Here is a 24144-nt window from a genome sequence, read left to right as displayed (position 1 = left end):
GCAAAATATATATATAAAAAAAACCTTCTTACCATCCCTGTGAAGAACGTTACAGCTAAATGTCTAATTCGTTAACACAAAGACACTAAATTGCTGTTAACGGTGTGGACGGTGAAGCCAACGCTGAAGTATCTGAAACTTGCATTCTCGTGAATAGCCAGTAGAGGGTAGCTATGTTCCTGGTTTATCTACAAGTAAATAAAAAAAACAAATCCCCAACACAATTCACGTAGAACTTCCATTTTGTAAAATATGGTTCCGTTCACAGTCAAAATGACCATAAAGCACATGTACTGTGGGCGTGGACACTGTCTGGCTCCACCCACACCCTTCCAAATATGGTTATTTTTGATGCTTTCAATGGAAATTGAACCAGGAGCTAGCACATCCATCCATCAGCTTTAACTTCCACCCAACCTTGTTTTACACACATAATTTTTCTTCTTGATTACATTGTGTAAGGAAAACAATTTTCTAAACCAAAATTACGTCACTTAATTACATGTCTTAAGTCTTAAGGTGTGCGTCTTCTGTTTGGTGGACGTCTCACTTTGTTCCACATTGTCACCGTCCCCAAAGATTAGTCTAAAATATTTCAATCGGAAGCTAATGCTGTGTAGCAACAGGTCTACTGATAAAAATGAAACCGTACTATGTGTACGACTGATTTATGGACACAAGTGCTATTTAAGGTTTGTTGTTTTTATGGTGGCAAGTTGGGAATCCAATAATATCAAAAACACATTTTTGGGCGAAAATTGTTTTCTTTAATTCAATCTCATGTTAGCTGCTTTGTCGACTGCGACTCCAAAAAAACGACAAATCCTCTGGAGGTGTTTTTGCACATTTTCTCATCACGGTGTGTTAATAAAAAGATTGTATACACGTTAAACGCAGGATTACCGATTTGTTATGTTAGGTTTTGTCATACATAATTTACATGAAGACTATTATACGTATTAGAAATAGGAGCCACCAGAGGGCTTTTGTTTTATAGATAGAATTATATATTCACAATATATTGCTATGACCTGAAAACTTTTTGTTTTGATTTCATTTTGATTTCGACGTGGTTGCATAGTGCCTATACGGGAGTTTACGTACCTGGCGGACGACTGACGCAATCTTTGCCACAAAGGAACGTAAATGACGACCGGGTAAACGGTTGAATTTAACCAGAAAAGGACTGTGACCGAACTGTACATTCCAAACTATCAACAAACAAACAAATACTGTGTGTGTGTCACTGAAACGTGTGCTTGAAGTTATCAGGATGGAATTTTATTTTGAAAGAATGCCTTTTTTGGGGGGTGGGGGATTTTTACGATGTCATAAAGAGTCAGTGGCCGTTGTTGTCAAAGTCACAGCACAGACGACACGAGAACCTGATCCGTCCTGAGTGATCTGATCACATGTAGATCGTATAGCCACCAGGGGGCGACTGCTGGCTGCAAAAAGAACCCAGTGTCTACTTATTCACTTCATTTAAAACATCAGTAAACATTTTCCTGATGAGTTAATGGTCTCAGCTGTTAGTTTCAGTTCTTCCTCTTCCAAACATGATGTCAGTTTAGTAAATTATGTTCCAATTTAGAGGAAAACACGTCAAACATATGTTGGTTTCTTTTACACTTATCTGCACCAATAGGTAGATTTATTGGTAGCTACTGAATCTCCTATAATTTTTTTTTTTCGAATGTTTTAAAATCTTACAAACATGTTGACAGCACACAAATATGTGCAGTCAGATGTTATCTTGTTCATGAAAAAATACGCAACGTCAGATACCCGATCTTATGCGGTCAAAAGGACAATATGAACAATCTACATGTGATCGGATTAATGAGGATGGTTTTTGCCTTCTATTTACATCACAAGTCCAAGTGACGTCACCTCAGAAAATTCTTTCCCAACGTATCATGGGCTAGCTAGTTTTAGCCATTGCTAGCAATAGCCTAGCAGTAGAAAACAAGGCTCTATACAGTATTTTCTACACAAAACATTGTAGAAACATGTCTACATGTGAAAAGTGGACAGTAGTATGTGTATGACTGACTTAGCATGAAACAAATAAGAAATTGAATTTGCAGTAAAAGTAAAACATCTTTTAGCGGCAGCCATTTTGTATGGGGTCGTACCTATGTTCCCCGTTTTTCCCAAAAAAGGTCCTATGTTCCCCACTTTGTATGTGAGAGGGGAACATGGGACCCTTTTTTTGAAAGAGGGTAGGGTTAGGGTCAGGGTTAGAGAAAGGGTCCTATGTTCCCCGGTCACATACAAAGCGGGGAACATAGGTACGGTCCCCTTTGTATCCTGTGTCGGGTTTGTGAGGTTGCTACGACTTTATAACATTAGGGAGCCACGATTTGTCGTCCGCAAAATTTGTTAGTTTTTATATGTGGACATGTGTTGTTCTTGACAGGTTTTGCTAACGCTGGTTCACAAAAGCTAGCCCGAGATATGTTTGCGTCGAGATAACTGAGGTGGCGTCACTTCCACTTCTGACTTTGGATATACAAAGCCAGACTCCAAACTCAAAATTTAACAAATTTTAAAAAGGTACAACATGGCTGTGGCTTATCCTGAAATGTTTTCCGTTTTTATTTCTTTCCCAGCGGCGAGCGGACGGGCGCCGACGTTGTGTATAAAAGGTGATGCGTAAATCTAGAAAACTGTATTGCGAGTTTCAGAGTTTATATTTTATACAGAGGTTTATTTCAGTGAATCTGTTCGATAAAAAATTACACGACGTAATATATGACGCATTTGTCACTTTTATCTCCGGAGCAAGAGACAGAGAGAGACTGTATGTATCACTGGTTTAGTTGGACAAAAAAACAAAAACAATAAAACAAACACAGCATTTATATGGTTATTCAAACCGATGCATACCTCTCAGATGTTATTCAAACACTCTGTTGAACGTTTCAGGCCAGTGAATTGATCACATTTTAAATTCAGTCATCATCCTCAGAGGCTACTTAGCTCATTAGTAAGGGTGTGTGCTGTCGGCACCTTTCTAGGCGATGGTGATGAATGTATCTGTGTGTTTTCTATGGTATGTCTATACCCGTCAAGTGCTTGTTATACAGTAGGTTATATCGACTAGTTTAAAACACAAACGGGGAGGAGTAAATCATCATCATAATAAAAAAAAATTAAAAACAGGCCAACGTCAAGGAAGAGACTTTATTTTGGCAGAGGTCGTCTTCTTTTTTCCGATGAGTGGTCGAGTCCAAGTTCAATTTGATGTATTTTTTGAAAGAATTATGTTTGTACATGTATACTCTGCATTGACACACCTAATATGTAACATAAATAATTAAAAAAAGGAAATGTCACGTTTCACAAGCTGTTTTCTCTGTTATCTATGATCCCTCATGGCTAAGTTACCATATGTCTTACTAAATGAATTATGGGCCTTGTTTGTGCTATAAATAATAACCAGATGAGCTCAGGCAGATGCAAACCCATATCTATCATATCTATTATTTCCTCGCTGAAGTCAAATATCTCAGTTATAGCAGTTTGAAAGATGACGTGTAGCGTAATTATCTGAGTTTGCACGATAGAACGCCACAAACGCTCATTTTAAAGATATTTTAAATCCATCATCTATGAAAAGAAATTATGAAAAAAAGCCAACTCATTAGCTTAGTTTTCTGTTGTCATTGATTAACACCGTTGCAGGTGAGGTGTTAGTCAAACAGTGCTGCTGAGAATCCTTCTAAATTAGTCTGATGGGCGGCGATAAATCTTACGTCCTGTAGGAAGGATTGATGACAACTTTTTTTTCTTTGTTTTCTTTCTGGCAGAACATTTACGGCGTCTGCCAATGTGGAAAAAAAAAACTCCCAGATGTTTGTTTTGCGTTTGCGTTTGTGCCAGCTACAATAAGTTTTCAAGAAGTATGAAGAAGAAGCCAAATAATGACTTCACAGATTGATATCGAGAATCTGTCTTATGTGCCCACAATATAATTTATGGTAGAGAGCAGACGTAGTAAGAATTCATTGAATGACTAATTAAAATGTAACCTAATTCTGCAGCTTCTCAGTCAAAGTAGTGTACTGATGAGCCTGTGTGCCTGAAAATGTCAGAAATTGCTGAAAAACGTTGATCAGTGATCTTTGTTTTAATGATTTCTTTGTTATATGGAGTAAAGAAACCAGAAAATATAAACATTTAAGACAGTCTAAATCTCAAATCGTTGAATCGATTATCAAAATACTTGACGATTAATTGAGTAATCGATTAATAATCGAATAATGGTTTCAGCAACTAATGACGTTTGGCGGGTGTGTTGCTGTTTGTGGCCACAAGATGGCGGCAAAAAGTCAACATTGAAGTCAAAGGCAGGTGTGCTGCCTTCGGTGTGCTGCCTTCACTGTCCCTCCGACACTGGAAAGTAGGAAGTCACTGTTGCGCAATTTCAACAGATTATTAAGCATGAAACACACATTAATTAACAAGAAAAATATGTCTGTGATACGAATACACATAACACAAGTACATATAAGTGTTTTTAAATCGAAATACAACACATTACAAGTAACTAAAACTGCCTGCAGAAGCAGTTAGCTTAAATTTAATTTAAGCTAATTTAAGCTTAAATTAAAGCTAATTTAAGCTAACAACGTAACACATTGCGGTGTTACGTTGTTATAATTTCCAACACACTTAATTTAAACGCTAGTATTTACATATTTAAGTTCATAGACGCGTTTCACTTGTCGTTTTCATTTTTCCAATGACACTGAAAGGCAGCATACGCCAGCTCGCGGGCGCCATTTTGGCTCCACAGCTTCTCTCCTCGATGCAGTTCCTGTGTTTGCTCAGTCACGTGATGGTGATTATTTATTAAGTTTTTATGAAGAAAAGGGAAGTGAATCGAGAAGAATGTGATAAATGTCTGATTTTATTCGTTATGGTTTAGAAAACGTGTTTGTTTTCAACAAATATGTCACACTTTGAAGGTTACAGTTTCATGGAAACACCTGTCGAAGCAATAATCAATAATCGAAGTCACAATTTACAGCCACAGACTCACACGTCTCACACAGTTTGTCCATTGGTGCGATAAGTTAGCAAATAACTAATAACAAATAAAAAATATATAAAATTATGTCATTTAAAAAGGGTTTTGTCGATATCAAGTGTAATATGATATATTTTAAATAACAACATGATTATCCCAAATCACTGTAGGCTTCGACTTGCAGTTATCTTCATAATCATTTCATGTATGACTGGTCACAAAAATGATAATTTCTTCATTATATTGTGCTCTCATTTCATTTGCCAGTGAGTTCTGCTTGAAGATAACGAATTATCAATATTTCAGCAAATGTGTTTTATTGTATTTAATCAAGAATGAATTGACAAATCATTTCAGATTAAAAAAATATTGATTGTTGTTGGAGGAAAATAAAAAAAATAATGCTAATCTTAGCAAGTTCCTCCAGAATGAGGTTCTGCCTTATTAGGACCAGATTCTGGTCTCCATGTGGACTACGGGTCCTGACAAGGCAAGTGTTTATGCCAGAAAAAGAGGCAATAAACACAAGAACACATATATTCTTAATTATTACCAGTCAAGTTGAACTAAACACAGTTCAAATCTTAACCAGTTCCTCGGGAATAAGGTTTTTTTTTTTGCTCATTAGGACCAGGTTCTCGTCTCCATGTGGACTACAGGTCCTGAGAAGGTCAGTGTTTATGCCAGAACAATAAACACAAGAACACACAAGAACACACAAGAATACACAAGAACACACACACACACACACACAAACACACACACACACACACACACACACACACACACACACACACACACACACACACACACACACACACACACACACACACACACAACCAGTCAAGTTAACCTAACAATTCAAATCTGAGCTCTAAATTTAACCAGTTCTTTGGGAATGAGGTTCAGTCCTATTAGGACCAGGTTTTGGTCTCCATGATGTGGACTACAACGTCAGGGTTTAAAGAGGTCACTTTACACTCTGGTGTTGATCAGTACAGTGAGTGTGTAAAGTGTGTGTAGACACAACCCGGAGATCGGTTCGCGATATTGGAAAAACGCGCGCAGGCACGCACGCGCATGCCCAGTGCTCCTCCCCCCTCCTCTCTCTCTCTCTCCTCAGCAGCAGCAGCAGCAGCGTGCAATAAACACACGCACATGCTCTCTCTCTCTCTCTCTCTCTCTCTCTCTCTCTCTCTCTCTCTCTCTCTCTCTCTCTCTCTCTCTCTCTCTCTCTCTCTCTCACACACGCGCACACCCGCGCACACCCACAGTTGTGCATCCTGTATTTTTTTACGCACCGGGATTAGCGGCTCGCTGTGTAAGCGGTCGTGGATTATGATGCCAGTTTTTAGAACAGCGGAATATTATTGGCTTCTCCCGCGGCTCCGTCTGTAAATAGCACGCGCACGCACACGCGCACACAGATAGAGAGAAAAGAAGGAGAAGAAGAAATAGCGCGTGTTTATTTTTTTCTTATAATTTTTTCTTATCATTGAATTATTCGCATTATTATTACTATTATTACTCCCATCATCATCATTATTATTATTATTCATATCATCATTTTCCTCCCAGATTTATCTCTGATTTGGCTCCACGTTACTTCTGAGCGCTGAGAGACCGCAAAGACACGCAAAGCCCACGTTCAATGCCGGTGGAACATGTCCTATGTTCCCTTTCAAGGTAAGACAGCAGCTATTTTAAACACACACACACACACACACACACACACACACACACACACACACACACACACACACACACACACACACACACACACACACACACACTATCTCATCCACTGCATCTTGTTTCTCTCCTTTTGTGTCCTCTCTCACCATCCCTCTCTCTGTCTCTCGAGCACTATCATATGCAGCAGGGCATAATCTAAACCGCACCATAGCCGACAGGTGCATGGAAATAGCCCGGAGCGCACGATTCTATAGATGCCCGCACGTGCACGCGCACGCACACACACACAGGCGCACGCGCGCGAGGCGGAAGGAAGAACGTCCACACACACCTGTGCATGCCGCATTTATAGTGTTGTAATGATACGGCGTGTGTGTGTGTGTGTGTGTGTGTGTGTGGTAGTGTCACGCTCCACTCAATGCAAGTGCATTCCCTCAGTGGTGGTGGTGTGCACCCTCCCCCCCCCCCTCCATAATATATGTTATACTATATTATTCCTAATCTATGAAATATTTATGCATGAACTTTAACAACATATCATCACGTCGCTTCCCATGTGCAAGAAAATTAACTTTGACACATTACAAATCATTCAAATTAGCCACATATTTAAGTGTGTGTGTGTGTGTGTGTGTGTGGGTGAAAGGCTCTTGAGTGTACAGTAAAGGCAGATTCCCCCCTTGGTATCATTGCACTGCAACTGTGACTAATGCTATATGTGAGCAGGCGTGCTGCAGTGAGCTGCCTCGCATCCACACACACTCACACACACTCACACACTCTCTCTCTCTCTCACACACACACACACACACACACATATATGAAACAAACACACACACATTCCCTGTAACATGAAGGCTGGAGAGAGACGGACGCGTTAACGCCGGGGGCCTTAAGTTTGGAGTCGCCGTGAAGGACTTTGAGGGTTTGTGTGTGAGTAACCTGTTATTCCTGTAGGGATTTGAGCAGGAAGTGGATGTGTGTGTGTGTGTGTGTGTGTGTGGTAGGGAGCAGTGTGTGGGTTCTGGAGATGGAGAGAGAGAGAGTGGAGGTGGTGCTGCTGCTGCTGCATGTGACTGTCAGTGTCAGAGTTAGTGATGGTGTATGTGCGGATGTTCACACACATACACACACACACACCTCCAAAATGGAGACTCGTCTTGACCTGAGGTTTCGTGGACTTTGACCTGTAGTCATCGTCCTCCTCCTCCTCATCGCCGTTGTCGCCCGGGCAGCAGCACGTGAAACAGAGAATTTAACAGCCCATTCAGCTCCTTTTTCACTCTGCTAAGCAGATAATGGCTAAAATGCCCTCTTCTCTGGCAATTGCAGCTCCAGAAGTTGGTTGCATAATGTTGGTGAGATTCTCTGCCTGCCTGTGTGTGTGTTTGTGTGTGTGTGTAAACCCACTCTTGTAGTCATCATTGCCAGGAAATTGTGAAGGAGAACAGTGCTGCACCTTTCGGGAAAAAAAAAACCTGCCAGCGATGGCACAGAGTGCGCTCGTTCCCTGTGATCGCACAGTGCTGTTTCAGTGTTTAGTTTTTGCCAATTTACTACAAAACCGGCGCGGATTATAAAGCCCTGTGCATATGGAAGTACGCCAATCTGCAGCGATTTTGAATCAAAAAGCTTAATTTCTCTTAAAAATGCGTCACACATTTTAGCCGAATTCACGATCCGGTTATAGAAAAATGATAATTTCTGTGTTTCCACTGCTGCGGTGCTAATAGTGGAAGTGAGCGCTCTCTGACATAAGGAGAAGCACAACGTGATGAAAATAGAGCCGCTTGCTTTTATAAGGTCGTGTTTCATTGCTGCTTCAGTTTATTATTGTCGTAGTATAAGTCGAGGAATGTTTCCTCAACAGTGATTTGACACCATTTTCCCGCTCGCTATGCTTCCAGTACGGTAAAATGCCCCAAAATGTAGCCGTCGTACTACGTCGCAATGCAATAGGTAACAACTTTATGAGCAAATAAAAAATGCGCGATGGAAATCCAACAATTCAGCCTGCTCTCCCCAAACGTTGCTACTTTTCTGCGGAAAACGAGGTGTTTAAACTTTATGTTCTGGCTAGTGCTGGGCACGTTAACGCTGTTAAAGTAACGCTAAACTTTAAAAACAGAGGCACACACGCAGTACACAGGTACGCTGGTTATTTGTAGCACTGCTCTTTTTCGTTTAATAAACAGACCACTCCAGTTTGACTGTAGGCTTACTAACCAGCGTTAAAGGAGCTAACACAGCTAACGGAGCTAACTGGTAAGCGCTGCCTGGACTCCGTGGCACGAAAAAACTGCATTACTTTAGAGACGCATTTTAACAATCGGGAATCAAGTAAACATGACGTCACCTGTGTCACTGAAACGAGTCATGCGTTAACATGTCAACGTTCCAACAAGCGTGTGCGGAGCGGCCGATTGCTGACTGTTTGTCTGTCCCTGCAACTTCCTGTCTACAGTCTTTGACGACACAATCTGACTCATTTTCTTGTGATAGGTAGGTGATCGTCCAAGTAAATTAAGGTTAGAATCTAACCACGAATGACGTCACAAAATAACTGTCAACATTTCAAGAAATCCTCATCTCTTATAATGTGCTTAAAGGGACACTGTGTAGTATTTATGGGTTTATATAACCCAAAATCCACTTTTTTATACATATTATGTGCTCCTGCATTGTCTAGTCGCTGTATAATATTTTTTGTTTCATTTTCGTAGTGTTTCAAAAAGTCATGTAAAATAACATGGTCGCGGGCCGCGGTTGCATAGCCACTGTTAGCAGCGAGACGCCATGTTTCTACCGGAGCCTGTAAGGACAAACGTGAGAGAACAAATCAAGCGTCTCTTGACTTGTAGCGTCTCTTACGCTTCGTCTGCTACGGCCGCGGTAGCTCGCCCTCTCCCTCACCTCACGAACCTCATCTGCTGACACGGAGAAAGACGACGAGGACGACGTTTGACCTGCTGAGTATACCGTAGCGCTCAGGGAAGGGAGGGGTTGAGCAGAGGAGCAGTTCTTTGTTGTAAATTTCAGCCTCTCCTCTAGATGGCACTATAAACTACTTACTTCACTTTTAAGTGTAAAAGAAAAACCAACAGATGTTACATATTTGGCGGCAGTTTACATTTATCATGGTTTCAGTCCCAATGAACAAGTTTCTGGCGTGCAAGTTAAACGTATACATATATACATATATACATATACATATACACATACACATACACACATATACATATATATATATATACAAAGTATATACATACGTTATCCATCTCTGTCTATACCTATACATTAGGAGCTCCATGGTTACTCAGAGTGATTATGTAACACAGTGTGATATTTATTGCTGCACAGTGACTCAACATCTCGAGATAAAGTATGTGGTGTGACTGATATTAGCGCGGCATTGATTTGCGATGAGATATTGACGGAGGAAAGAGTGTGTGTGTGTGTGTCTGTGTGTGTGTGTGTGTGTGGGGGGGGGTGTTGGGGGAGAATGGATGAAGACAGACGGACGGAGGGAAAATCTTCTTCGACATCATCCTGCAGATGCATGTGAACCCACGTTGACGAGTGTGTGTGTGTGTAAAGCTAATGTACCAGGCAAAGCCATTTGCAGTCATGCCAAGTAGCAGCTCACATGAACAGGCAGCTAGTGGGAGGAGGCAGCAGCAGCAGCAGCAGCAGCAGCAGAGGAAGAAGAAGCAGCAGCAGCAGCAGCAGAGGAAGAAGAAGAAATGATGGGCCTTTCTATCTTCTTCTCCCTCGCTCTCTTAAACTCACACCTCCTTTCAATCTTTCTTATTCTCTCCTTCCTTGACTGTGTTCCACCTCCCTCCTGCTAAACCACCACACACACACACACACACACACACACACACACACACACACACACACACACACACACACACACACACACACACACACACACACACACACACACACACACACACACACACGTGGCCTTCTATCCCCCCACTGTCTCTCCTCCACTAGTGGAGATGGACACTATGGAGAGGAGCAGCAGCGAGCCGCTGAGCTCTCGCTGTCCTTGTCGATTTTACAGTAGTTTGATACAGCGGCTTATGTCAAGCATGGCCATAGTTAAAGAGACAGCGCTCGCCGCCGCCAATGCACTGCAGCACTCCCCCCGTCTCTCTTTTCCCTCCTCTTCCCCTTCCCTCTCTTTCTCCCATGTGACATAAGGGACCGTCTTACACCCCTCCACTGCACAGGCTGTTCCCAGAACCATCATCTGTTCGGCTATTACTGTTTGCCATCCAGTCCTGTCAAAGAATTCAGAGCGACCGTTTCATGAGTGCGTGCACCGGTGTCGGCTTTTTATCGAATTAGCGGCAGCGTTGACTGGGTGATGAGCTCTGAGGTAAAGCAAATGCTCATTTATTATGCATACCATGCACATCTTCATTGGAAGTTAAGTTCTCCCAACATAAGTAACGGTCCATATCTGTACGGACCAAGACAAGTAGATGAAGCAACTCAATTTGCGTCTTGTTTTGTTGCCAGTTAGTCAGTGTCACTGAGGCTCCGGCAGCTAACAGCGGTTGGCATTTGGAAAAGCCATCATTTGCTGACCATAGCATGTAACATGTAAATCCTCTGAGGCTGAGACGTTTGTGTAGAACTCTGTGCTGCACTGTGCAGCCAAGAATAGAACATTTTGACAACTTTCGCTCTTCCAGATACTATTGCCCTCGCATTGAATTTTTAGGGACAAAGCGGAGCTCTGCGAGACAACAATTGACTGGCGATGAGCTCTGAGGTAAAGAAAATGCTGCCTTTATGATGCCTTTTTTCATTGGAAGTCAAGTTCTCCGACATAAGCAACGGTCCATATCTGTAAGGACCAAGACAAGTTGCCGTTTCCTGTGTTACTGTAGTAATATTTACGACCGGCGCCAAGTAGAGGAATGTTTCTGCGATATTTCAAGTACAGTTTCCATCGCACTCTTTCGCGTTTGCCAACTTTTCCTCAACTTCAATACATCAAGACTTTGACGACGACATTAGACCGTGAAGGGCTAGAACATGCGACAATGCACAGAGTTTGTCGTATCGTCTCTGCGGCACATTCTATCCATTGCTGTTCTATGCGCATACATTATCAGTTTGTTTCCTCAGCCACAATCACACTATTCGCTAGTCCGCTTCATGCCAGCCCTCAAGAGACTGAAATCGACCAATCGGAACAAAAACTCCAGGTAGAGTTCAGGAAGCTATGACTTGAAAATGACAACAAAATGGATGAGAAGTCGGTCCCTAAAAAGAACTCCACTGATTCGGCATAAACAACAGTTAACGTAAAGACGCGTCCTAAATAAAATGGAGAGAGCGAAGCATCTCAGAGAGGCAACTGATCACTTTATAGCCAAACAAACACACTTAAACACAGGTGTTTGGTAAAATCAGTGTGTATGAGAAAACTAGTAAGTGTTATAATGTGCATTGAACTTGGTACAAATTACAGTAAATTATTTAAAAAAAACAATTATTTGGCCCAAATGCTCTATGCTAAGGAACTAGTCAGTTTAACCCTAACTGTACCGTGATATATAGATTTCCCACCCCTAAGGTATTTTTATGCACAACAGGCTGATGGAAACCCAGTAATTAGTCAACCGATCAACCTGGTCGATCAAACGTGGCTACCTTTCTGCAAACCATTGGAAAAATTGACATTTGCTGTGTCAAATTAAGAGAGATCTTCGGCGATCTGATGTTTCGCGTCTCAAAAGTTCCAAGTTCAGGAAACATCTTTAAAACAAAAATACTGCTGGCCTGATCCTTCTCTTGATGTGCGAAGTCAGCACTTCTAAATGTCAAACCAGGCTCCGTTTTCAGCTGTTTTATGTTCCCACAAAGGCGTATGGCATGCAGCGATGTCAAGGTATTGAGGAAATAGCTTTCATGCGGTTATTCTGGCCTGCTGACAAAAAGTCGATCAGAGTTCAGCAGCCTTGCGTTTGCCTAATATTTTACATATTCATCGGTGTGTGCGGCCGATCCCATGAATAAGCACAGAGGGTGATGCATAGCAGGTGCTTTCTAAAAGCTTGTTTAAACATACATTATCCAGCACTTCAAGGTCTTTGGTGCCCTGGAGGTCAGTCAATAACTGACTGAGGCAGCATAAAACATTTTTTGTTTGCTACAAAGTGGAAGCACTCATGTCCCAGGTGAGATCTGGACAAACGTAGATCATTAAATAATTCATCTTCTACCGCTTTATCCTCCAACATGAGGGTCACTGGGGGGCTGGTGCCAATCCCAGCTGACATAGGGCAAAAGGTGGGAGGGACGCCCTGGACAGGTCGCCCAGTCCATCACAGGGACACAGAGAGACAAAGACATAGTCTGATTCCGAAAAATAATAGTACATCAACTAATGCTGAGAACATTTCTGGAACATTTTCCAGTTTCTTTGCCGGTCACAGCAGCAGAAGACACACAGGTTTTACGACAGCGATCGGAAACATCCAGATGAGAGTTACAGTAGAGCCTGATTTAAGCATTTGGAAGGTAAGGCAGGACACTCGCTCAATCACTTGCTGGACATTATCCAGGGCTCTTCCCAAATTGGCTCATTTGGACATTACCTGCACCTTTTGGCAAGTGAGGCGAGCAGCACATAAAATGTCTGTGGCGACTTTTAGGGGACATTTGAGTTGTGGTGACATTCAGCCTCTTAAACTTTGTACGTCTGAAAGCCTGTAGAGGAGCAGGAAACATGATAAAACATCACATCACATTTTATAAAAACCCCAATCAAACCATGGACTCAATCATCAAAGGCATTAGCGCTAAAATTAGCTGCTGACATCTACTTTTCTTAGGTGTCATGTTCTTGCCAGCATTCGGTACATGTGTTAGCATTAGCGTGCTAAGCTAAGGGCTAGTTTGCTGACATTTCATCCACTTAGGTTACTTAAAACTACAGTTCTTTTAGCTCATTACAGAGCTACAGGTTAACGACATTCACCCCCTCTGGACAATTTCAGGAGAATGTCCAGACTTTGTATGTCTGAAAGCCACATATAGAGGAGGAGGAACGCTATAAAACTATTTGTCATATGTGACCCAAACTTTTTCCATAGTTCCTGTATGAAAAGGGTTTCTTACAGTAAAGGGATTATGTCTGGTTTGTGGATTGATTTGGGACATGGTTGTCATGGTGTAAGCAAGCACATGAGCTCTGGTACGCAGCCAAGAGACTCGCACTTCACTTTTATTTCCTCCAGGTTGAACCCCAACAGGATTGTGGCTATTTGTGCTGCATGCTAAACTAGCAACTGACCATCTACTCTCCTTTGGTGTTCACATTCGGTACATGTAGTAGCATTCACATGCTAAGCTAAGCGGTAGTTTGCTGATATTTCATCCACTCAGGTTACTCAAAACTACAGTGTTTTAGCTCATTACAGAGCTGCAGGTTAGCGCTAATTACAACCACCATGTAAGAACAGCTAACACAGTTCATTTCAAGGTTATTTAGATAATTTTTTTTTTTTTACCATGTGCTTTGGTCAGCCATCTTTCTTTGCCCCCTTCGTCCACAAGCCTTTGGTCTAACTGTCAAACAAGAAGAGGGCGAGACCTTTTGTAGACAGGCGACTCTGGAGTGTGCCATTCATATGACAGCACAGTGTTTGGGTAGATACATGAGCGTTTTTCTGTGATGTTTCTGTGTAATGTCGAATATAGACGTGCATGGAGATGTGTGGAGATGTATCTGTGTCGAAATCATGTTTGTATTGCTTCTTTGATTTTGGATTAACAGTGGTTTGTGTTATGGGAGGGGCCTCAGTCTCATATGGAGGCCTCGTGAGAGCAGTTTGGCCCTAGTAAGGCAGCCACAGTGGTCTTTTGAGTTAATCTAAATGGTTAAACTAGTTTATTTGTTTTATTTTTTTTGTACAATTTCCCTCTTGCACTGTTGCTTGTTGGAGATATTTGAGCCCCTGTCTCTTTCTCTTTCGTTTGGGGTCAAATCTGCAATCATTTTCATCAGTTTGTTGAAATTTTCTGACTTTGGACCGACCAAATTACTCGCTTAGTTTACAACTGAATTGTCTCCTGCTACTGAACATCGTCTGTATCATAATGAGTGCATCACCTGTTGAATATTGAATCAATTGTATTTACCAAAAGCAGATATTGAGACGACGAAGGAATAATAACAAGTGTGACAAATAATGACAGAGTTAATAATTCAGTTAGTGCTGTGTGAGAGGGGAACAGAACAGATCTCATCCAAGTTTGAAGCCTGTCAAGTGAACCATTGGGCGGTTATGATGGACAGACGGACGTACCTTGAATTAATAGAGTAAAGCCTTGTGTAGTTTAATCTTTGGTCTGGTTTTGTCATCACTCTGTCTCAGCTGATCTTCTTCTTCTTCTTATTATTATCTGTTGCCAAACACAGGACTTGGTTTGGTAAAGAATGGTCATGTTGCGTATCGCCAAAGAGCCTTTGATACTTGAGTGCAGTCTACATAGTGGTCTGTTGAAAGTGAGTGGCTTTTTTAGATTCAGCTACACTTTTTGGGTGGGTGGGTAATTCAATTCTGCTGCAAAGCCTGAGTGGAATGACTAAATGGGTTTGTGCAGAGCGAGAGAGAGGGAGAGAAAGTGTCTTGGCATTTGATTGATCTTGTCAGGATTCACTCGCAGCCCAAAAGGTCAGTTACGAGCTGCCTCCTCGCTCCTCGAGCCAATCAGAGGGCCGCCAATGCGGGATAATGATCTCCCTCTGGATGCGGTTGGCTCATAAGGTTTGCAGGCATGATGTCATCTGATCCCATGGTTGCCCGTGATTCAGAACTGTGAGGTTTTTAAGCCAAATGCCCCGAGGCTCTGTGAGAAGTTACAGTACATATGTCAGTAGTATTGAGTCACTGGGCGACCGATGCGTAGACTTAGCCCTGCGTTTGAGAGCTGTGTGTTAAACCTGCGAGTGTACAGACCTGTTTAAGTTATGTAACGCAAGAGACTGCCATTTATTGAGAGGCGTGCTTTCCTGCAGCTATATTCCGAGAAGTATAGATGAATCTGGCGACCATTTTATTTGTGTTCCATCATCTTCATCTTCCATCACCAGTTCTGCCATTCCTAAAGTTGTGAGGTTCGCCATGGTTGTGACATGGAGTACCCACAAGAAAAAGAGCTGCTTCAACGCGACTGTGTCAACACTGTGACGTTGTGCTTGGAACTTGGAATCCTGGCCAATAAGCACGTTGTCATTTTGTTTTATGAATAAAGTGCCGCGATAACTAAAGCTTATTAGGGCCCGAGCATGAAACGTGTCAGGGCCAACGGACGTTGTGCTCAATTTTGAGGAGGTTAACATGCATAAAAACTCTTGAAATTTGGCATGGTGATCGGGTAGGCAAAACATGCGATAGTGGCATAGGGCCCCAACCCATGCCTAGCCCCAGGGCTCTATAGTGCAACCAGAAGTCAGGCTATGGTCAGACAAAAGTAGTCAGATCTGGACAAAATTTGGTGAGTGTGTTAGGCTTTGTCCAAATTTTCATAAGGACTTTTTGGGGAATTTTTTGGTCAAGTGGTCAAATTTGCATACAATTATAGATTTTTACATTTTTCGTTTGTGTATAAGTCACACATAGTTGTTCCAATTTGAACCAAACTTGGTACAGTTGTTGCTCTCATGATTCCAAACAAATTTCTAATGAACTTCCACTAGCTCCGCCCACTCAGAAGTCGGCCATTTTGGAAAAATTATAATTACATATTTTAAAAATTGTTCTAACTTCAATGGATGGAGTGTTGAATGTTACCACGACTGTTGAAGCAGCTGATACTGACTGTGTGATGTATAAAAATCGATACAGTCTCCTGGTTGACTCCAACCACTAGGGGGCGACTCCACTTTAAAAGGAGCTTGATTTATAACTTCAGTGAACATTTTCCTGAAAAGTTAATGGCCTCAATCATAGGTTTCACCACCAGTTTTGTAAAGTGTTTTTTTATTTTGAGGGAAATGGACGATACAATATGAGTGGACACCATTTTGATTGGAAAAACATTGTGATTCCGGAGAATGAGTTAATGAGTTATGAGCATCATACATATTTATATTGTGAAGCATCTATTTTTCATATCAAACTTTAAAAAAACTTTTATTTTTAAATGATTTGAAAAATCATACATTTTTATTACTTTGGTGTCTTTTATATTATAAAAAAGAGTTTTTTTTCACGAGACGCTCAGTAGCCCCTAGGTAATTTGAGTTTGAGAGCCCTGCTTTAAAACTTCCAAGACTTATTGCAACTGCAGTAACTTCCTGTACTTGATCGTGTTAATCTACGTTTTGCCTTTTTTTAGTGCTGGGCATGTTAATGCATGATGCGTTTACATGACTATGTGTTTGACGTAATGTTCACGTGACTCTGGATTTTTAAAATAAGTCTCTAAATTAAAAACTTTAAAAACAGAGGTACACATACGCAGTACACAGGTATGCTGGTTATTCTTAGCGCTGCTCTTTTCATTTAAAGGGACACTGTGTAGTATTTATGGGTTTATATAACCCAAAATCCACTTTTGTATTCATATTATGTGCTCCTGAATTGTCTAGTCGCTGTATAATATTCTTTGTTTCATTTTCGTAGTGTTTCAAAAAGTAAAATAACCATGGCCATGTTTGTACGGGAGCCTGTATAGACAAACGCGACAAATTAAGCGTCTCTTTACTTGTAGCAGAAGTCCCGCCTCCACTCTCTCCTCTTCGTCTGCTACGGCCGCGGTAGCTCGCCCTCTCCCTTGCCTCACGAACCTCATCTGCTGACACGGAGAAAGACGACGAGGACACCGTAGCGCTCAGGGAAGGGAGGGGGTGAGCAGAGGAGCAGTTCTTTGTTGTAAATTTCAGCCTCTCCTCTAGATGGCACTATAAACTACTTACTTCACCTTTAATAAAACAGACCGCTCCAGTTCGACTGCAGGCGCGCTAAACGCCGCTAAAAGGCGCTAATGCAGCTAACGGAGCTAACTGGTAAAAAGTGACTGGACTCCGGTGTTGCAGCATGTAAACATGATGTCACGCCTCTTTTTCCGGTCAGTCGACATGGGAAAGTATCATGCGTTAACGTGCGTTAACCTAGTGCCCAGCACTAGTTTTTTATGAAATACAAAACTATATATATGTTAAATAATATTGTGCATAATTAAATATCTACAGCACACAAGGGGGGGTATTTGATCATTTCTTTTGACATCCACTCAAAGTGGTACATTATAATAAGTAGCTTTTAAAATTCTCCCCATAGCACCTTGAGGGGCCGGTAAAATAAGGGGGGCACTAACACAGGCTGTAAAATAATGACCTCTGAAAATTAATAGGAGAAAAAAAAAATACACTCACACACACACATCTCTGTGCAGTGAATATAGCCTGAAGCTGGATTAAACATCAGTGTCGGGGAAATCAGTCTCTGGATGAGGAATACAGCGCTCTCTGCTCAGGCTGGTTTCCAGCGGCAGCTCCAGCACTGTTGGGCTTTTTAATCAGGCACCTGTAGAGCCGTTCAATTCAGCGCTTTTTCTATTTTTATAGTCTTTGTGTGCGCGCGAGTGCGAGCATGTTTTCATGTGTTTGATGCAGCAGTCTCCTCCAGGGCTGAGTGGAGAAAAGTGGTCACATGAGGTCATGGCAAAACCATTGAGAAACTCTCCACAGTTCACTCCACAGTGGTGGATGTTCGCCGTGATCATCGGTCAGATCTCGACGCGGCATGTCGCTGCCGCGTTTCTCACTCTCGTTTTTAATTATTCCTCTTATTCCCCTTAATCATAAAGAAACATGAATTTAAAGAGCTCTAAACTACAATTACGAGGCCTCTTTTTTTTTTCCAGCGGTGCAAAAAAAAATCAATGAATATTTTATTTTCTACTCAATAACAATTAGAATGAAAGAATTTCCATGACAAAGCTGTTAAGAGTAAGTGAGAACCTGCGAGTAAAAGGATCGCCATTTCAGCGAAATGTCACACACTCGTGTGTGAAAGTGTGTCTTGGACGCTCAGCAGGAAGTGGATTTCGGTGGGATTTTTGCCTCTGTTTTCTTGCCTCAATTTAATTCTGAGATTGCCGATAGGGTTGCCAATTTCATGCGTTTTTTTCCCTTCATCAGTACACGAACGTGTGAATAATAGACAACAGTTGGTTAATCATTAACAAAGCTGTTTAAAGCCGCCGTGCGTAACTTTGAGTCATTAACGTCTGTGATTGATTTCTGTCTTGCTGGGAAAACTATCGATTGTTATCTTGTGAAAGTTCATTATTTCTTCTGATTGGACTTAGTTTTTTGGTTCTTTCTTTATTAGACAATAGTAAGTTTTCCTTTACCTTTTGTTAACCAGTTTCAGCCTGATCGTGAACGTGCATGAACTTCACATGTGGCAGATGTTCACAGCTGGAAATTCAGCTTCAAACATTGGTCAGATATGAAGACTTTAGTGGCTGTAGCTGCTGTGGACTTCCTCGAATTTTTAACTTTCTTTTTCAAATAAACCTTTAAAATGGTGTGTTTTAGGCTACGTTTACACTAGCTGGATATTTTTAAAAACTGATATTTTTTTCCCAACGTTTTCCAAAATAACTTTGTGCACACATCATCGTTTTCAAAAAAGTTTATGTTTATATGAACCCGCATATAAACTGTCGAGAGCCATCATAACTGCGCCAAGCCTGTGGGCGGCAGTGTAGGAAGAAGGAGAAATGACTGACCTCTCACCCTCGATGTATGGACGTAACTATACAAGTGACAGAGTGACAGCAGCGATGATCGCGACATTCTAAAATTCTCACGCCACTCTTCCTGGACAATAACCTCATTCTCAAAGTTCTCCCACCAGACAGCAGTCCGCCCAGGTCGGACCCAAAACAGGCGTTGCTGGTGGTGACGCGGTCTGGCTCACCTCCGAGCTCTAACACGTCTCTGCTCCTCTACAGCAGAGACGTAATATATAGCTGTATTTGCAAATGTAAACATGTGAAAATGATCATAACCAAATGCAAAAAGGTCGCATTTTTGGAGTGTAGATTGCCTAAAACTCAAAAAAACTGAGTTCTCTAAAATCTCCACTTTTGCCAGAGTTTTTAGAAAGAATCGTTTTCAGAGGCGAAATTGCCTGTGTAGACGAAAGGCACAAACGCAGGGGAAAGTCTCCGTTTTTAAAAATACCCGTGCGTGCTAGTGTAAACGTAGCCTTAGTTTGTTGCTGGTGGTTCCTTGGGAGTTGGGAGGGAGAGGGAGTCTCCACACTCTTGTTACGATCAGGTTTTCCCAATCAGGGAAATTTTTGGGGGTTTGTCCAGCAGTTTTGCAGCACTAAAGGAAAACTTCCTATTGTCTAAAAAAAGAACTATTGATTGTTGAGCGTGAACATGCAAACGGCCCCTCTGACCACCACGATCATTGATACATACATTCATCGCATGTTTTTTTCGAACTGTGGGAGGAAGCCGGAGAACCCAGAGAAAACCCAAGCATACACGGGGAGAACATGCAAACTCCTAGCAGAAAGGCTCTTGTTCCAACCGGGGTTTCAACCCAGGAACTCGGGCCTTCTTGCTGCAAAGGCGAGAGTGGTAACCACTACACCAACTGTGGGCCCATATATATATATATATATATATATATATATACATATATGTATATTGTTGGCAAGCCCCAGCTTCTGAAGATGAATTGACATAAAATAATAACACATACACACAAACGATGAGGTTCAGTGGTGAGCCAACTTAAATTGAATTGGTCGCTGTGAAGTCCAACACTCGTGTCCACATCTACTGAACTTAAAGCCTTGAGAGAAAGCGGCACAGATTTGGGTCGTTTAGTGTTCCACTCTTGGTTTGAAACCTTGGTTTGATCTTTGGCTCCCCCTGTGCTGAATCTGCAGGTGTGTGTGTGTGTGTGTGTGTGTGTGTGGGTGCGTGGGTTCTTTTTGCTGGTTCCATCCCACGTTTCAAACATGCCAGGCAGAGTGGAGTGGAGACTCTAAATGGCCCGTAGCGATGAGTGCGAGCGGATGAGTGGATGTCTGCTTATCTCTGCTCAACCTGTGATGGACTGGCGAGCGGCCAAGTGTCCTGCCATCCAGCCCCAGTGCATGCTGGGATAGGCTCCAGCCGCAGGTGTGCCAGGAAAGGATTAGGTGGGCAGAGGAGTTGAATGGATGAAATGCATTAGATCTCAACAATATAATAAAGTACAGTATTGTACAAGTGAATAGTGAACTGTACTATAATTGTAGATGGAAGAGGAACTTCACAAAATCATCTATGAGGAACTAAACACCAACTGTTTTACATGGTTTCACAACCTGACCTGATGGAAAGCCGAACACTGCTGAACTGCAGCTCAGTTTATAAGACTTAACAATTAAAACGTGGCTTAATCTCCAACAATTACAAGGGAAATGTCTAAAATCTCAATATTTAATACCACTTTTCCCAGTATCTGGCAGTTATTTTACAATTTTACTGCATTTACTGTTAAAAAACTGTTTCAACCATTTCAAAATGAAGAAAATGAACAACACATGTTGCCGTGTCAAATTTGAAATTGGAACAAGTATGAAGCATAAATACGATAACATTTGTTTGAGTCTTTGTCTCAATGTGCAAAAACAGGCCAAAAAGAGAAAGAAAAGGAAACTACAGTATATGTACAGGTGTTTTTCCAACAGCACGTAGTGTAACTGCAATAACCATACGTTGACTTTGAAGTGCGACTTCTCAGCTTTCAGAAACCGTTGTATATGTATTATGTTTTATATTACGGACTCTGGAGGCGCTATGAGTCTAAGTACAGGATATAAAACATGCCATATTGACTTCCGCACTTATTGCTACGTCACAATGAGACATTCCTCTGCTTTGTCTTTAAAAAACACAAGAGTGCAGACGAGGGCAATAGTATCTGGAAGACCAAATGCTAACTGCTGTTAGTTGCTGTTAGCCTCAGTGACGCTGATGTAGTTTCCTGTGTCTCATTTGCATTTAAAGAGACAGGCACTCAAAACAGAGCGTTCTGAACAGGGCTGTTTTGGCAGAGTGATTGAACTGCTGTGGTGCTTCATCCTTAAAGTATTTTGACCAAACCATGTCACAGACATGTTCATTAGGACACCAGGGAACTAGGTTCACTTACGCACTTGGACGCAGATTAGATTATTTCCCTGCAGGTCTGACGAGCATACGTTTATATTCAGTCACTTCACTCTCACCTGTGAGAGCGCTGCCCGTGTGTGTACTCGTGTCATTGTGTGGTGTAATATTATGTGTGCAGCAGAGTGAGTTTTTACCTCCACTCAAAGGACCTGATAAAGGTTAGCAGTGCTCAATCGACAGCTGATGGTAAATTTAGCCTCCCTTTCACACAGTCCCACACACAGTTTGGAGTATTTTTCCTACTGTATCGCTTCATACTCTGGGCTCGGTGCGTCCCCGCAGACATTTCGCCTCCATTCCAAGGGGTATTAATAATTATCAGAATGAGAAGTCGTAGTATCGAGCATGATGTGTAAGAGTACTGTATAGCGATTGGCTTCCCTGGGTTTGGGATTTAATGTAACAGTGAGTGTTTTTGATTAACAGCGCGAAGGAATGGACGACAATGAGGAGTGCTCGTGTGATGCCAAAAGCACACTTTTAATTTTCCACTCCTCATTTCTCTCGCTCATGTTTTAAATGTGGAGAGTGCAACTCGTGCACAAGTGCATCTAATATTTATCAGTTTTATTTTATTATTTTACAAAGATGCATCACCTCCTACTCTTTATTTCACATGTTTACCTTTTGTTATCATGTTTATTTATTTATACAGAGTCCCAGTTGTGCAGCTATTGCAGCCACATGATCGGTTCAAATCCCCGTTTCCGCTCATTGTCATGAGCTGTTTGGGTTGTCTATAAAAAACATGGAGTTCTATCGAAGTTCTATTGAGTGCGTCTTATTTGATATCGAGTTCTATCATGATATATATCGTTGTCATATTATCGCTCAGCTCTGATGTGAAGTGATCACTACGCAGCAGGATTTGTTGCCTTGGGATTTCCGTTGCATGTTGTTTTGTACATATGCTGCTGGTCACTTTTGACTGCATCAAGTGTTTGTTTTCTTTGCGATGTTGTCGTTGACGGTGGAAAACGTAGTGTGTTGGTGGCGAGCACCGGCCTGAACATTAGCATATCGCCGGTGTAAATGCAGATAGATGTTTTATAGATCTTGTAGAGCGTCAAACGGCGGTGGCGTATTGCTCAGTCAGCACTTTACACCTGGCTTAACACTGCTGAAGCCTCACAAGAGGTTTAACTTATTACCCTTTTTTTTTTTTTTACTTCAAGGGCTGATAAAGGTCTCACGCACACATGACTGGCTTTTAAATATGCTACATTGTGAACAGTGTACAGTGCTGTGTCTAAATCTTCTTTGGGGGTTTTATTATTTTATTAGTTTCTTTACATCAAAGGTGACATCTAATATTGAGGCTGAGGATTTATTCACCCATCCTCCATCTTTCCCAAAAGATATCAGAGAGAACTCAGGTGGTCTCAGGGTATCGAAGGCCTCCTTGTATCAGCCGATATCGGCTTTAACCTTTCTGTTGCCAATTAGATATAATATAATCTCTAATTTGACCCCCTAAACGTGCGTGAAAATGGACACATCAGAACTGGCGAAAAATGTGATAAAACAATGGAATTGCGAAAAACCAATGCAAAATGGCTCAGTAGCGCCCCCCCTCAGGTCAAAGTCCATGGAGCGGCTGAAATTTAGTTGAGCCAAATTTCACGAAATTTGGTGGGAACACAGTTCGTCCCAAGACGAAGAAAAAAATTCATCTTGGGACCATGACCTCGACTCAACAGGAGGTCGGCCATCTTGGATTTGGCGTTTTGCAAGTTTCACAAGTGAACAAACTCAAAAAACAACACAAAACATGCGTCAAATTGTACGAGACCCATCCAAGGTCAAAAGTTATTTAAAACTTTCGCAGATTCAAAAGGGCGTGGCCACGGCAGCCATCAGAATTTTGGCGAGTTTCGACGATTCGCCACAAAACACGAAGTGGGCTTTTACATTTTTATTGCATTCATTGTTGTTTTAAAGTGGTTATACACTTTAAAACAAACACATTTATAGGTATTTTGTCTGCTCCTAGATGTTACATACTGGACCTTTAACCTCACATGGTATGTCACTGTGAATTTAAATACCTACATGATAAACTGTGGGCACAGCAGGAGTAACCAGACTCATCAAAGAGACTTCTGTGGTGATGTTTGTGTACCTATTGATTTCGAGGATTGTTCTGCGTTGATTGTGAGGACAGCAGCTGTTCCTTTGGTGTCCAG

General features: G+C 41.7%; 1 protein-coding gene across 1 annotated transcript in view; it reads left to right on the top strand.

Moving 5' to 3' along the window:
• Nucleotides 1-6702: 6702 nt before the first annotated feature.
• Nucleotides 6703-24144, top strand: part of syngap1b (synaptic Ras GTPase activating protein 1b) — a gene marked incomplete at both ends in the record, with an annotated part of 183141 nt that continues 165699 nt past the window's right edge. The window contains one exon of the mRNA XM_083902073.1: nt 6703-6724. Within this exon, the coding sequence (XP_083758199.1) occupies nt 6703-6724 (22 nt within the window). The remainder of the gene's footprint in view (nt 6725-24144) is intronic.

The sequence above is a fragment of the Microchirus variegatus genome (assembly GCF_963457635.1).
Source record: "Microchirus variegatus genome assembly, chromosome: 1".
Classification (NCBI taxonomy): Eukaryota; Metazoa; Chordata; class Actinopteri; order Pleuronectiformes; family Soleidae; genus Microchirus; species Microchirus variegatus.
This window is presented reverse-complemented; position numbering and strand designations above follow the sequence as displayed.